The sequence below is a fragment of the Lepidochelys olivacea genome, assembly GCF_965140295.1.
Source record: "Lepidochelys olivacea isolate rLepOli2 genome assembly, chromosome: 3".
Classification (NCBI taxonomy): Eukaryota; Metazoa; Chordata; order Testudines; family Cheloniidae; genus Lepidochelys; species Lepidochelys olivacea.
In genome coordinates, this window is record NC_140413.1 from 40001079 (window position 1) to 40014770 (window position 13692).

Sequence of the window (13692 nt, forward strand, 5' to 3'; positions counted from 1 at the left end):
GGGCTAGAACGCCTCAGTTCTAATCACAATTCTGCCATCGACAAAGCGAGATAAATCACTTCTATATGCCTCATGTTTTACCCAGTTGGAGAATGAAGATATTTACTCACAAACATTGTAGGATTCTTTTAAATAGTAGTTAATATCTGTAAAGGACATTGACGATATAAAGCACTTTAGTCAGTGACCGTGCCAAATATTATTTGGAAGTTCCTAATCGAGACTAGAAAAAAAAATTAGGCCGAGATCAACTAACAAATCTGAATGCCTGGGGAGCCATTTCAGTCACCTTTATAGCACTGTTCTCCTCCTCCTCCACACTGCAAGAAGGCCTTGTTGCAGAGACTGAATTCCATGATGGGGGAGGCGGCAGAGATGTGGAAGGCTTCAGGTTGGGGTGGCAAGAGAACAGAATGTTGGAGCAGTGGTGAGGGAGTCTGACTAGTTTGTGTGTGCGTGCATGCGAGAGAGAGAGAATAGAGGGTCAGCAGTAAGCGGCAAACAGTTTCACACATTATAAGGCCAAAAGGGACCATTGTGATCATCCAGTCCAACCTCCTGTATAATATAGGCCATAGGACTTCACTGAATTAATTACTGTTTGAATTAGAGCACATCCTTTACAAAAAAAAAATCCAACCCTGATTTAAAGATTTCCACTGATTGAGAATCCACCATACCCTTGTTACATTGTTTCTATGTTTAATTATCGTCACTGTTAAAAGTTTGCACCTTATTTAAGAATATGAGACCGGCCATACTGGGTCGGACCAAAGGTCCATCTAGCCCAGTATCTTGTCTTCCAACAGCAACCAATGCCAGGTGCTTCAGAGGGAATGAATAGAACAGATAATCATCAAGTGATCCATCCCATTGCCCATTTCCAGCTTCTGTCAAACAGAGGACACCATACCTGCTCATCTTGGCTAATATTAATTTCTAGTCTGAATTTGTCCAACTTCAACTTCCAGTCACTGGATCTTGTTATACATTTGTCTGCTAGCCCTCTATTATCTAATATTTTCACCCATATAGGTACTTACAGACACTGTTCAAGTCACCCCTTAACTTTCTCTTTGTTAAGGTAAGTAGATTATGCCTTATAATGAGAGACTTGAGGAGCTTGTTTTCCAATCCACCTCACGGCCCTTTGAGCCCTCTCCAACTCATCCATATCCTTGAATTGCAGACACCAGAACTGGATTTCCAGGAGCAGTTGCTAAGGGAGCTAATATAGACCTCCTATTCATACATGATTCCCCTGCTTATACATCTGTACACTACCAATCTCACTCACTTGCCTGGGGAATTAGCCACACCCAAATTATACTTTAGATAAAAATTGGAGCCTGGAGGGAAAGGCTAAACAACCACAAACTCACAAAGGAAAAAAAACTTCCAGATAGGGCTTTCTACCCAGCCACTACTTCAGTCCTAGGACTTCCCATCCAGTCTGTCTTCCGCAGGGCCACAGCAGTAGATGGTTCTTTCCTGCAGCTTCTCTGTATTACTCCCTCCATCCCCCCACAACTCTTTATAGCCAACAGCTGTCCCCTTCTCAGCCTCATCTGATTAATCTTCATCCAGTGTTGAGAAAAAAGAAAGTTACATCAATTATGTTGTGGGGGACTGTCCAGCAAGTGTATTCAGAAGTGAAGAATAATTCTTTAATGTTTATGATGAAAAAAACACAACAAGACCTTATTTAACTAGGAAATTGAAAGAACTAGCAGGAGTCTCATTCAGCGTGGGCCCATATGCAATTTTCATACATCCTTGGAGAACTTTCTACCTTATTGTAATTGTATGCAGCAACTACCGTCACTGCAATTCATTATCAGTTAGTATATGCAATGTCCTAAAACAGCATAGTTGGATGACCACTAGTTCATGAGTTATTGCAACATACCCACATTACCCCACATATACTTTATTAATCGTCATATGCAAGTTACATTTATGTTAAAAAACAGCTTGCTAGTGAGGAAGACAGTCACCACTATTACAATAAAAGATACTCTCTTAGAGGCAAAAGTGTATATAGAACTACTAAAAATACAGGATAACAGTACAACATGTTTGGGGTACATTTTACCCACATACTTTTTGATAGAGGAAAAATATGTTTGTCACACTAAATTGAAACTTTTTTTTTTTGCTGAATTTGTCACTTAAGCACAAGTACACATGTCCAAAGAACAGCATAGTTGGAAGACCACTAGTTCATGAGTTAACAAATACATGCTTGTGGAGTACAGCATAACCCTCATTCATGTTCACGGGGTAAATAAACAGGGCTGGCTGCCCCCAGACCTCCAGCCTTTGAAGGGGAAGGCCACCCTGTTACAACATCGAAGGATCACAGCCTTTTTAGCACAGTGTTGCACTGGAAACTCATGATTATCCACCATGACTGGCAGAGAGAGGGGAGTTGAGGCGATGACAGCAAAAGCAGTGGAAGAGAAGAACTGGGCTGTGGTAAGTGTGGGTTCTGAATAATTATTCTAAAACATAACTGACACTGAGTTTAGGCTGAAGAGTGGTGCCTAGTAGCATTCCAGAACGAGGAGAGTGGCTAACCAAGGAAATACAAAGTTGAGGTACATGTCTTCCCGGTGTGGACAGGCAGGATGGTCAGGAGTGGAGATTAAGTGGGTGAGCCTAGCTAGAGCAATGATTACCATGGATGCATGTTAATCCCTTCACTGCCTCTGCCATCACCATCTCCTCTCTCCGCCAGTCCAGCACAGTCCTCTCTCTATGGGAAGCAGCTCAATGTACAGCTCAGCTTATGTAGCAAAGAAAAGTGCTGCCTATGATTTGTTTGCACCAGCAATGGGCACCAAACAGCAATGGACAACTTTGCTTCTAGAGTATAATGATTTGCAAGACAGGAAGGGGAGGGTTAGCTGGAAATATGGGGAAGGTTCTGTGTAGAGAAGGACACACACAGTGTTCTCTCACATGCTTAACCAAAACAGAAAGTCTATCAGCATTCCGTAACAGTCAATGCGCAGTTTCTCTCCCTGTCCTGTCAGCCACTCCACACTCCTAACATTTCAAAGTACAAACCATTACATTATAACAAAACATACTGCGGGGTAAACTACAGACCACTTAGGAATCACATTGCATCTTTGGCCTTTAGCGGGTCACAGTAGCATCTTTACCGTACACCTCTGTAATAACTACAGCTGTCCGAATAAAGAACTCCTACAAAGAGCATTTTTATGTTTAAAAAAAAGTTAGGAAATTCGCTAACAAAATATCCTTTTCTTAGTGCAGAGTTAAGGTTGCCTGGTAGAATCATGTGCCTTTCCAGAATTTCAAGTTCAACAAAACTCAGAATTCTGAAAACCAGGATGTACAAAAATCAAGGTTGCTCTGGTGCATACCTTAACTCTCAGACTTCTGAGTCTTGCTGAACTTGACATTCTGGAAGGACACACGATACCACCAGGCAACTCTAACTTTGCATTAACAAAGGATTTTTTGTCAGTGAAAAATTTAGTTTGATCAAGATGCCGAATGGTATGCACTGCAGGGAACTTGATGGGTAAACCCAAAAGTAATTTTGCATTTAAAATTTGGGGCTCAGTGCATACATAGGACAAGGCTCTGCACTATGCGTTCATATATAACTTTTTTCTCTTTAAAAACAATGACCAAAACCCAAGTATTTTCACATTGCAGTAATTAGCAGATTACATTACCTGCCGAACTGGCACAGTTTGATGAAGCCTGAGTATTCTCAGAATCCTTCTGCTGTGGTTTTGATGTGGGATTTTTTAGTACCATCTCTTCTCCACTTGGAACAGGCACATGAGAAGTGGAGGGAGTAGCAGCGAAGAGCCTCTTCAGTACTTTCCCTATGAACACTATGGGATAATAAAAATAATTGTAATAAATAAAAGTAGAAACATCTTTACAATAGACATAAATCACTGTATTCTGAGATCCTTTTTTTAACCCTCTAATCAATTAAGAGTTGCTTCCCTTTCCTCCAGCTGTAAGTGCAAGCTGCCATCTGCACGTAAATCCCACATCCTCAAGGGTCATCAGTGAAATTTTGAACCTGGAATAGCCAGCATTCCCCCTGGCTATTCCGAGCTAAAGGAGTAAATGTTAGCTCGCGGCAGCAATTGTACGCTGCAACCCTCTGCAGCCAGGACAGGACATTTTACAAGAATGCTACACAAGCATCTTAAGACTGCTTAAAGTGTCTTGTTGGCACTGGGAGAATAACATGAGGGGGAAACGAGTCCAGGAGAGCTGGCTGTATTTTAAAGAATCCTTATTGAGGTTACAGGGACAAACCATCCCGATGTGTAGAAAGAATAGTAAATATAGCAGGCGACCAGCTTGGCTTAACAGTGAAATCCTTGCTGATCTTAAATACAAAAAAGAAGCTTACAAGAAGTGGAAGATTGGACAAATGACCAGGGAAGAGTATAAAAATATTGCTCGGGCATGCAGGAGTGAAATCAGGAAGGCCAAATCACACCTGGAGTTGCAGCTAGCAAGAGATGTTAAGAGTAACAAGAAGGGTTTCTTCAGGTATGTTAGCAACAAGAAGAAAGTCAAGGAAAGTGTGGCCCCTTACTGAATGAGGGAGGCAACCTAGTGACTGAGGATGTGGAAAAAGCTAACGTACTCAATGCTTTTTTTGCCACTGTCTTCACGAACAAGGTCAGCTCCCAGACTACTGCACTGGGCAGCACAGCATGGGGAGAAGGTGACCAGCCCCTGTGGAGAAAGAAGTGGTTCGGGACTATTTAGAAAAGCTGGATGTGCACAAGTCCATGGGGCCGGATGCGCTGCATCCCAGAGTGCTAAAGGAGTTGGCAGATGTGATTGCAGAGCCATTGGCCATTATCTTTGAAAACTCATGGCGATCAGGGGAGGTCCCGGACAACTGGAAAAAGGTTAATGTACCGCCCATCTTTAAAAAAGGGAAGAAGGAGGATCCTGGGAACTACAGGCCAGCCAGCCTCACCTTAGTCTCTGCAAAAATCATGGAGCAGATCCTCAAGGAATCAATTCTGAAGCACTGAGAGGAGAGAAAAGTAATCAGGAACAGTCAGCATGGATTCACCAAGGGCAAGTCATGCCTGACTAATCTAATTGCCTTCTATGACGAGACAACTGGTTCTGTGGATGAAGGGAAAGCAGTGGACGTGTTGTTCCTTGACTTTAGCAAAGCTTTTGACACGGTCTCCCACAGTATTCTTGCGAGCAAGTTAAAGAAGTATGGGCTGGATGAATGGACGATAAGGTGGATAGAAAGCTGGCTAGATTGTCGGGCTCAACAGGTAGTGATCAATGGATCCGTGTCTAGTTGGCAGCCGGTATCAAGTGGAGTGCCCCAAGGCGTCGGTCCTGGGGCCGGTTTTGTTCAATATCTTCATAAATGATCTGGAGGATGATGTGGATTGCACCCTCAGCAACTTTCCAGATGACACTAAACTGGGAGGAGAGGTAGATACGCTGTAGGGTAGGGATAGGATACTGAGGGACCTAGACAAATTGGAGGATTGGGCCAAAAGAAATCTGGTGAGGTTCAACAAGGACAAGTGCAGAGTCCTGCACTTAGGACAGAAGAATCCAATGCACCGCTACAGACTAGGGACCAAATGGCTCGGCAGCAGTTCTGCACAAAAGGACCTAGGGGTTACAGTGGACAAGAAGCTAGATACGAGTCAACAGTGTGCCCTTGTTGCCAAGAAGGCCAATGGCATTTTGGGATGTATAAGTAGGGGCATTGCCAGCAGATCGAGAGATGTGATCGTTCCCCTCTATTCGACACTGGTAAGGCCTCATCTGAAGTACTGTGTCCAGTTTTGGGCCCCGCACTACAAGAAGGATGTGGAAAAATTGGAAAGAGTCCAGTGGAGGGCAATAAAAATGATTAGGGGACTGGAACACATGACTTATGAGGAGAGGCTGAGGGAACTGGGATTGTTTAGTCTGCGGAAGAGAAGAATGAGGGGGTATTTGATAGCTGCTTTCAACTACCTGAAAGGGGGTTCCAAAGAGGATGGATCTAGACTGTTCTCAGTGATAGCTGATGACAGAACAAGGAGTAATGGTCTCAAGTTGCAGTGGGGGAGATTTAGGTTGGATATTAGGAAAAAAACTTTTTCACTAGGGGGGTGGTGAAACACTGGAATGTGTTACCTAGGGAGGTGGTGGAATCTCCTTCCTTACAAGTTTTTAAGGTCAGGCTTGACAAAGCCCTGGCTGGGATGATTTAATTGGGGATCGGTCCTGCTTTGAGCAGGGGGTTGGACTAGATGACCTCCTGAGGTCCCTTCCAACCCTGATATTCTATGATTCTATGATTTGTATGTAAAAGTAACGAGAATGGTAGCAATAGCACATGCTAACACTATTATTTCTATTAGAGAAGTAACTTTCTCACATGCCCTTTTGCCTTCCACCTCACCCTATCATCTCATGCTTGCAGTACAAACTGCTATTGGTTATTTAAATGCAAAGGTCATTTAAATAAAACCAAGCTGTAGCTAAAATTGCCTTCTTCCTAATGAGCATGCCTGAGTATTTTAGTCACTTAAACCATATTTTGTTTTAGTCACAGAAAGCTGTTGTCTAGAGTGTGACACTCTTGGGTTATGATGTATGCCTGGTCAAGCAGAGATTTTTACAGAGCAGAGGAGGAGAATAGGTTTGGAGATAGTTATCTAACCTTTGATCCAATTTTAATGTTTTGGCAGGAAAAGGCACTTCTATCCTCAGGGTAACCTACTGTGGGATTCTAACGAAATAATTATAATGTTGCCTGGAGAAATGGGGTTTTATTACTTTAACAGGCTGATAGGATGGAAGGGCTCCCTTTTTCATGATAAAGCTATTTTTAAGGAATAGTATTCCCTCTAGCCAGGCAATCTGATTGTGGGCCACGAGACATTTTGCTGATCTTATTTGTCTATAGGCATGGCCCACCGCAGCTCCCAGTGGCCGTGGTTTGCCATTCCTGGCCAGTGGGAGCTGCGGGAAGCGGTGGCCAGCATGTCCCTGCAGCGAATCACGGCCACTGGGAGCTGCAGGCAGCCATGACTGTGGACGATCAATGTAAACAAATCTTCTTGTGGCCTGCCAGTGGATTATCCTGACGGGCTGCATGCGGCCTGCAGGTTTCCCACCACTGCTGTAAGTAATGGCTGCTATGACTCTACAAGGACATGTGACCAGGCCACATGATGCTGCCCTCCATCTTGGGATGTCAGTACTTTTCCACAAACTGACCTGGGAACCAAGCTTTGAAACAAAGGGTTCCCACCATATACTAAAACTATATCAGGCAGGGAGTGACATCATCTGGGGATCTTCACTCCCCACACAAGATGACTCCTGGAAACACCTGAGGAACAAAAACTGAACTGAGGGAAGTGCTGGACCCAGGCTAAAGGGATTTCTAGCCTGTGTATGAAAGACCTGGGGATCCAAGCTGTAAAGCAAGTGCAGCTTGCCCCTTAAGAATCTGCAGCCTGCTTGTATCATTTTTAGGGCGAGAATCTGCTATTAATATCCAATCTAGTATATTAAGCTTAGATTGTGCTTTTGTTTATTTGCTAGGTAATCTGCTTTGATCTGTTTGCTATCACTTATAATCACTTTAAATCTATCTTTTGTAGTTAATAAACTTATTTTATGTTTTGATCTAAACCAGTGAGTTTGGAGTGAAATGTTTGGGAATCTTAGCTCAGAGGGCCTATTGCATTTCCACTACACATTGAGAGGCAGGCAAACTATGAGCTTACGCTGTACAGTTCCCTGTACAATGCAAGACAGTATAATTTTGGGTTTATACACGGGGGTGGGGGAAGGAGCCTGGGGAGCTGGGAAATTGGCTGGTGTTTGTTGTTTCCACTCAGGTAGCACCACCTGCTGTCATGTTGGATAGTAACGGTGCCTGGGTTAGGCTGGATGTGTCCCCACCCAGCTGTGTATCTTAGAGGGGTGCAGTGGTTCCCCCAGCTCTCAGACTGCACTCCAGGGGTGACAACCCATCACAGGTCCCTAATGTAGTGCCAGATGCTTCTATCCTTACTTATAATAACTAGTCCCATTGACATCAGGAGTAGTACTCTTGCCAGGTCCTTAGCAGTATCAGTCCCATTTTATGGACACATTCTGCTCATCTCACTCATAGAATTAGTCCTATTGACTTCAATTGAACAACTTACATCAGAAAAGTGAGCACAGTTTGGCACTTAGTGGTGACTAGCACTACGCATCTTGAAAGACATGAGGGGAAACAGTCATCTACCATAGTATACATACACCCATTATAATTTCATTCAGAACAAGATTCTCTTTAAATATTTAAACTGGCTCACAGCACTATTTAAAAGCCTAAATTATTTTACTATGAATGAAGTCTCGTGCCTCTAGGAAATGACAAGGTATGAACAACGAGTGTGGGACATTCAGGGGAAAAAAGCATTTTATGCTGTAATCACAATTTCTATTCATTAACTAGAGGAATAATTTCATTGCGACTGTGGCTTAGATTCTTATTCAATAAGCGTATTGAGAATAATGTGGTGGTGGGGGGGAATAAATGGTAAGAGAGTCTTTAGACTCAGTCCAGAGGATGGGATGGTGCAACTACCTGCTGCCCCAAGAAGAAATGATGACTCAGTTTCAGTTCCTCCAGCGCCTACATCCTGCTTTTGGAGAGGGGGAAAAAAGAAAGGAGGGGTAAATTATTTCACCCATTTTGATGGGGCATTTGCTTGCCCTGCTACTGACCTGTGTGTACACATATGTACTGTCAAAGTTTGACTCAGACTCACAGTTTATCAGACCACTCTGTTAAGGGTGGCAGGTAATTGAAGATACATGAGTGGTCTCAGGGATCTCGAAGGGTGGTGACTAAAATCTTTTTCTTCTTTTGTCTGTAAGTTCTCTGTAACTTGTTCTCCAAAAAACTGTATAAATTAAAAGACACAAGCCCCACTCGGGGGGCTCACTTCTAAATGTATTAGCAGAGCAGCTTTGCTAATAAAACAATCTCCTTTAACAGCTTCCAGTTAACTTAACTAATTGCCCTTCACACCTTCCATTCTGATGCCTGCTTCTTAGATGTGCTGGCTCTATCTTAATTGCTTCTCCATTCAATAGCTAACTGTCCCTACGTGTGCTCCCTCAGATACTTTGTAACATGTTTTGGCATGCCCCCTCATATATAATGTATCCAGGATGTCCCCTTATACAACCTTATACTTATACAATGTTATACTTCCACAGTACCACGGGAGTCAGGGCAAGTGCATCAGGCATGCATTTTGTGCTCTCTTTGCCTTCCTTTCCCATGTGTCAAGCTCTGATTTAAGCAGCCCTACTGCAGTTGCACATGGCAGGGCGTGTGGCCTTGCTCTCCCCCTGCCCTTACTCACTGGCATTGCTATATTTCTAGCAAATCAAAATCTAGCCCAATTAAAGTTTTGTGCTCAAGAGCGGTGCCAAATTTACAACAACAAAGACTGCACTACTGTGTTCTGTCACCCTTTCAAGTGACCACTACAGATAAGGATCCAGACAAATTGGTTCCAATCCAGCACCTTTCACAATCACTAAATTCATTAAAGGAAAAGCTTCCTAGAAGTGTTAGGAAAGATGTAGCGATGTTAAGTACAGAGAAGATTTTCCCCATGCTGTGTGTCTCCAGTGTACAAATATATATTCTTTGCTCAGTGAGACAGTAACAATTATTGGCACTGGTCACAATGGTGCCCTACAACCCTTCTGAGATGAAAGCATGTTCTAATCTAGGAAATCATTTTCTATATTTACATAAATCTGAGAACATTTGAAGTTAGGGCTATGAAGGAGATAACCTTTTTAGGTAAGGTTATTTTTTGGCTTGAACAAAAATAGTTTTAATTTATTCAGTGCCAGAACTTGGTAGTCATAAATGGAAATTTTACTAGGACAGTTAATTCAGATTGGATTATGTGCACGGTCATGTGATTTTAAGACCAAATAAAGGACTACACATGGAAACCAATGATAAATACAAAGTATATCAAAACAAGACGGAGGAGCTTTATCTTGAGTAAAATGGGGATGAATGCTAAATTATATCTATGCTCTTCATTACACATTAAGAGGTAAAAGAAATACATTAATTTAGCCTCCTTTGGAAGTTTGCTAACGTTTGAAACACACTCCAAAGAGAAAAATATAATGGACTGAAGGAGATTAAACAAAATTTTAACCTAAAAAAAAAAAAAAAAAGCAGGCAGATACATCTGCAGAAGATTAAGATCTAAACAAACAATGAAGGCAGTGGGCCAGCAGATAGCCTGGTTTCAAAGTTAATGAATATCCACAGCTCCCACTTACATCAACTGAAGTTACATAGGCTTAGTTAGTACTTCTGAAAATCAGGCCCTATGATATGCAAGTTCAGACACCCAAAATTAGAATCCACTTTTGAAAACCTGGCTCCCTCTCGGTACCCTGGCTTCCTCCCCTTTATGAAGAGCTGTAATCTACACATGATATTTAGAATGAAGGGTTATGGAGTGTTTTAGCTCCATTTCAACAGTCTGACTTAAAAAAAAAACCCAGTTACATTTTATCGGAAATATGAATTAAGAAGATACAAACAGCAGATGTAGATTTCAAGAGAGAAAAACAGCTGCCAAACCACAACAAGCTAGTCTCCAATTATGGTATCCATGTATAAAATGAAAATGCAAAGGACCTGGGATCTATTTAAATATCAATTTTATTTTTGCATAATTAAACCCATCCATCAACCACAATGCCAGCCAGAATTTCCAACAAATTATGAGCTTATTACTGTCACTACTGAAGAAAATAGGCTGATTCTGGAAGCATGCGTGCACATACTGCCCTCCTGCCCACACATCCTGACATCTTTTCCTGAGTTGGATTTTATTCCTCTTGTTTAAATGGGAGGGGCTTGTGTCAGTTTTTAAAGCAAGGGTCATCAATCCTGGAACTCCCTTCTACACTGTGTTGCAAGAGAACCCAGATTCTCTGACCTTCATGACATCCTGCAAGGTTGATTTATTTTGCCAGGTGTCAGTTTGCGTAGATTTCCGGGAGGAGAGACTTTTCAGCAGGGAGTAAGAAAGGTTTAAAGACCATGTGATCATTCTGACATTGCAATCAGATGCTGTACAATCATTAGAAGGGACTGGATAGGGGCTTTTATAGAGTTAAATATATATTAAAGAAAGGCTATATTTTGAAAGGTGCTAAATGACAAATTCAAGGTTTGCACTTAACAGAAGTCCCATTCAAGCCAAAGAAAGTTGAGGATGTTCAGCATCACACTGTAAACCGGTGGTTCTCAACATATTTACCACATCCAATACTACCTATATGGCCCTGAGGATGTCCCATGGGCCGCAGCTGCGTGCCGACTGAGCCACAGGTTGAGAACCATTGCTGTAAACATTCAGCACTTCACAGGTGCAATCTCTAAACGCTGAGTGCCCAAAGCTGTATATGAGTACCCAGTGTTTTGTGTCTGAGGATCTAGAGAGCTTGACATAGAAATGCAAGATAGTATTTCAGTGTGATCATGTCACAAACAGCCTGTGGATTTTTCAGTTGACATTTTAAATCCAAGATTGAAAGACACAAATTTTAGCTGTAGTGATTCTTGGATTAGTTGGATAGGGTAGGAGGGAAATGAAATCTATAAGTAGATCACAGGTTCTTGTCAAGGTGAAAGGCTGAAATATATGAAAAAATAAGCACTAAAAATGTGGGATGTTTCAATTGTACAAGCAACCAAAGCAGCAACCACAGACCACATGTTTTATCTTTCCTGGTACTCTGTGTGGGCAATAGGCACCTGCTATTTTTAGCAATGAGAGCAAGTTGTGACAGATACTAAACTGCTAGACAAACATTAGTCACTGCAGAACTAAACATAAAAGCTGTATACGGAAAGAGATATATAATACATTGCAAAAATAAAAGCAACAAATGTTTAACCAAAACAAAACCCCACACACAATGCACCAAGCACTAACCCCCATTAAAGAGAAAGCAAGCCAGTATAAGAGAGGAATTCAAGCTTGAACTCACATAATAGAAGAACACAATGTGGTACCCAGAGACTTCCCACCCACTCCCAGAAGAGACAGACCCCATATTAGTAAGAGAAACTGAAAACTGAAATGCAAAGACAGCTGTAACTCACATAGACTCGCTGTCCAGCACAAAGTGCTGATCAAAACCAAAGCTGTACAAGAGAAATTGGAAAATAAGGCAAAAATTAACATTATAGGCCAACACCAGCATAAAATTCCAGATGTAAAGGTTCTCCTGCTGTTACTAAAGTTATCTAACGGTTATTTGAGACTCTAATTTGTTTAGTTATCCTGCTTGTGTTGATTACACAAAATTAAAGTCCCAATCAACATCATAATAGCTCCTTTCTTGGCTCAGTGTAGGAGGAGTGAGTTTCCTCCAGAGGCCTTCTGCATGGAGTGCCTGACATACACTGTTGGCTACCTGCCATACATACTGTGAGCACCCCTGCCATGTAACTCAATTGGTTGCCCACTGCCTATTCAGATGCATCTTGGGCAGCAAAAAGAAAGCAATATCAGACATGCTCTACACATTACATCTGGATTAAAAGGAAAAACTGACTAGAAACATGAGATTTCCCCTACTTAATTGCTGTCTCCATCAAACACAGAAGTGTTTTTCTACTAAGAAAGGCTACACAGGAAAGCGACTAGGGGTCAGGACCTGCTCTGAAGTCTTTCCATGTGTAAAATGCAACAACATCTGTTCCTCCAAGTATGGAATGACAGTGTACAATAGGACAGGAGAGCGGGAAAGAGAGATTATCTTGATTCGGTAGTCTACACAGAAAACACAGATGGAAAAAAAAATAAAATCCCAACACATTTTAGGTTACCTAGTTCATCTCTCACACAAGAAAGAAAATATATAAAAGCATTGCATGATTTTTCTTCACTGGGCTTCTTAAGGTTTTTGTCCTTTGTTTTAAACATTTCTGGTCAAGGAGCTTCCACAATTTTCCTTGGAAGATTACTGAATAGTATAATAAACTTCTCTGTAAAGGTGGTGCTCCTCCCACCCTAGGCTTATCCAGACTAAGCTTATTCATAACGTAGTCCCATTATTCCTAGTCACAGTTCCTTTGTACCCAACAGAGCTCTAGTCTCTAAGGTGCCACAAGTACTACTTTTCATATTTAGCTCTTGACATCCTTCCTCCTAGAGCGATCCCTCCTGTCTCCTAATAATTTTTCATTCTCCTCTCTGAACTTCTGCCAACGAGTCAGTGTCTGCTACTGAAGTGCCCAGAACAGCAAGCAATTTTCCATTCAGTGCTTATTCCCTACATTCACATTCCTTGGAATATTGCATATGATATTATATAGAGTGCTTCTGATAACAAGTCATATCTAACTCTGGGTTCTCTCCCCCAGGCTCAGGTGGCAGCTGGACTTAGACGGGCTACTGTTGTACAATTTTAGGTGTGTTATTACATTTGTGCTGTTCTTGGATGCTAACGTAGCAGTTGTACCCTCCCCGTCTCAACCCAAATCTGCAAGAAAATAAATAGGGGGTGTGTGCTCTACCCATTTGCCTGGAGACAAAAGTGGCAGGGTTTTTTTAGGATTTTGATTTTTTTTTTGTTTTA

The 13692-nt window shown here is 41.9% G+C and overlaps 1 protein-coding gene across 1 annotated transcript in view; it reads right to left on the reverse strand.

Moving 5' to 3' along the window:
* The window catches only part of ERICH1 (glutamate rich 1), a 115802-nt gene that overhangs the window by 82348 nt on the left and 19762 nt on the right, over nucleotides 1-13692 (reverse strand). Inside the window, exon 2 of the mRNA XM_084623151.1 lies at nucleotides 3714-3878. Coding sequence (XP_084479277.1) covers nucleotides 3714-3878 — 165 coding nt within the window. The remainder of the gene's footprint in view (nucleotides 1-3713; nucleotides 3879-13692) is intronic.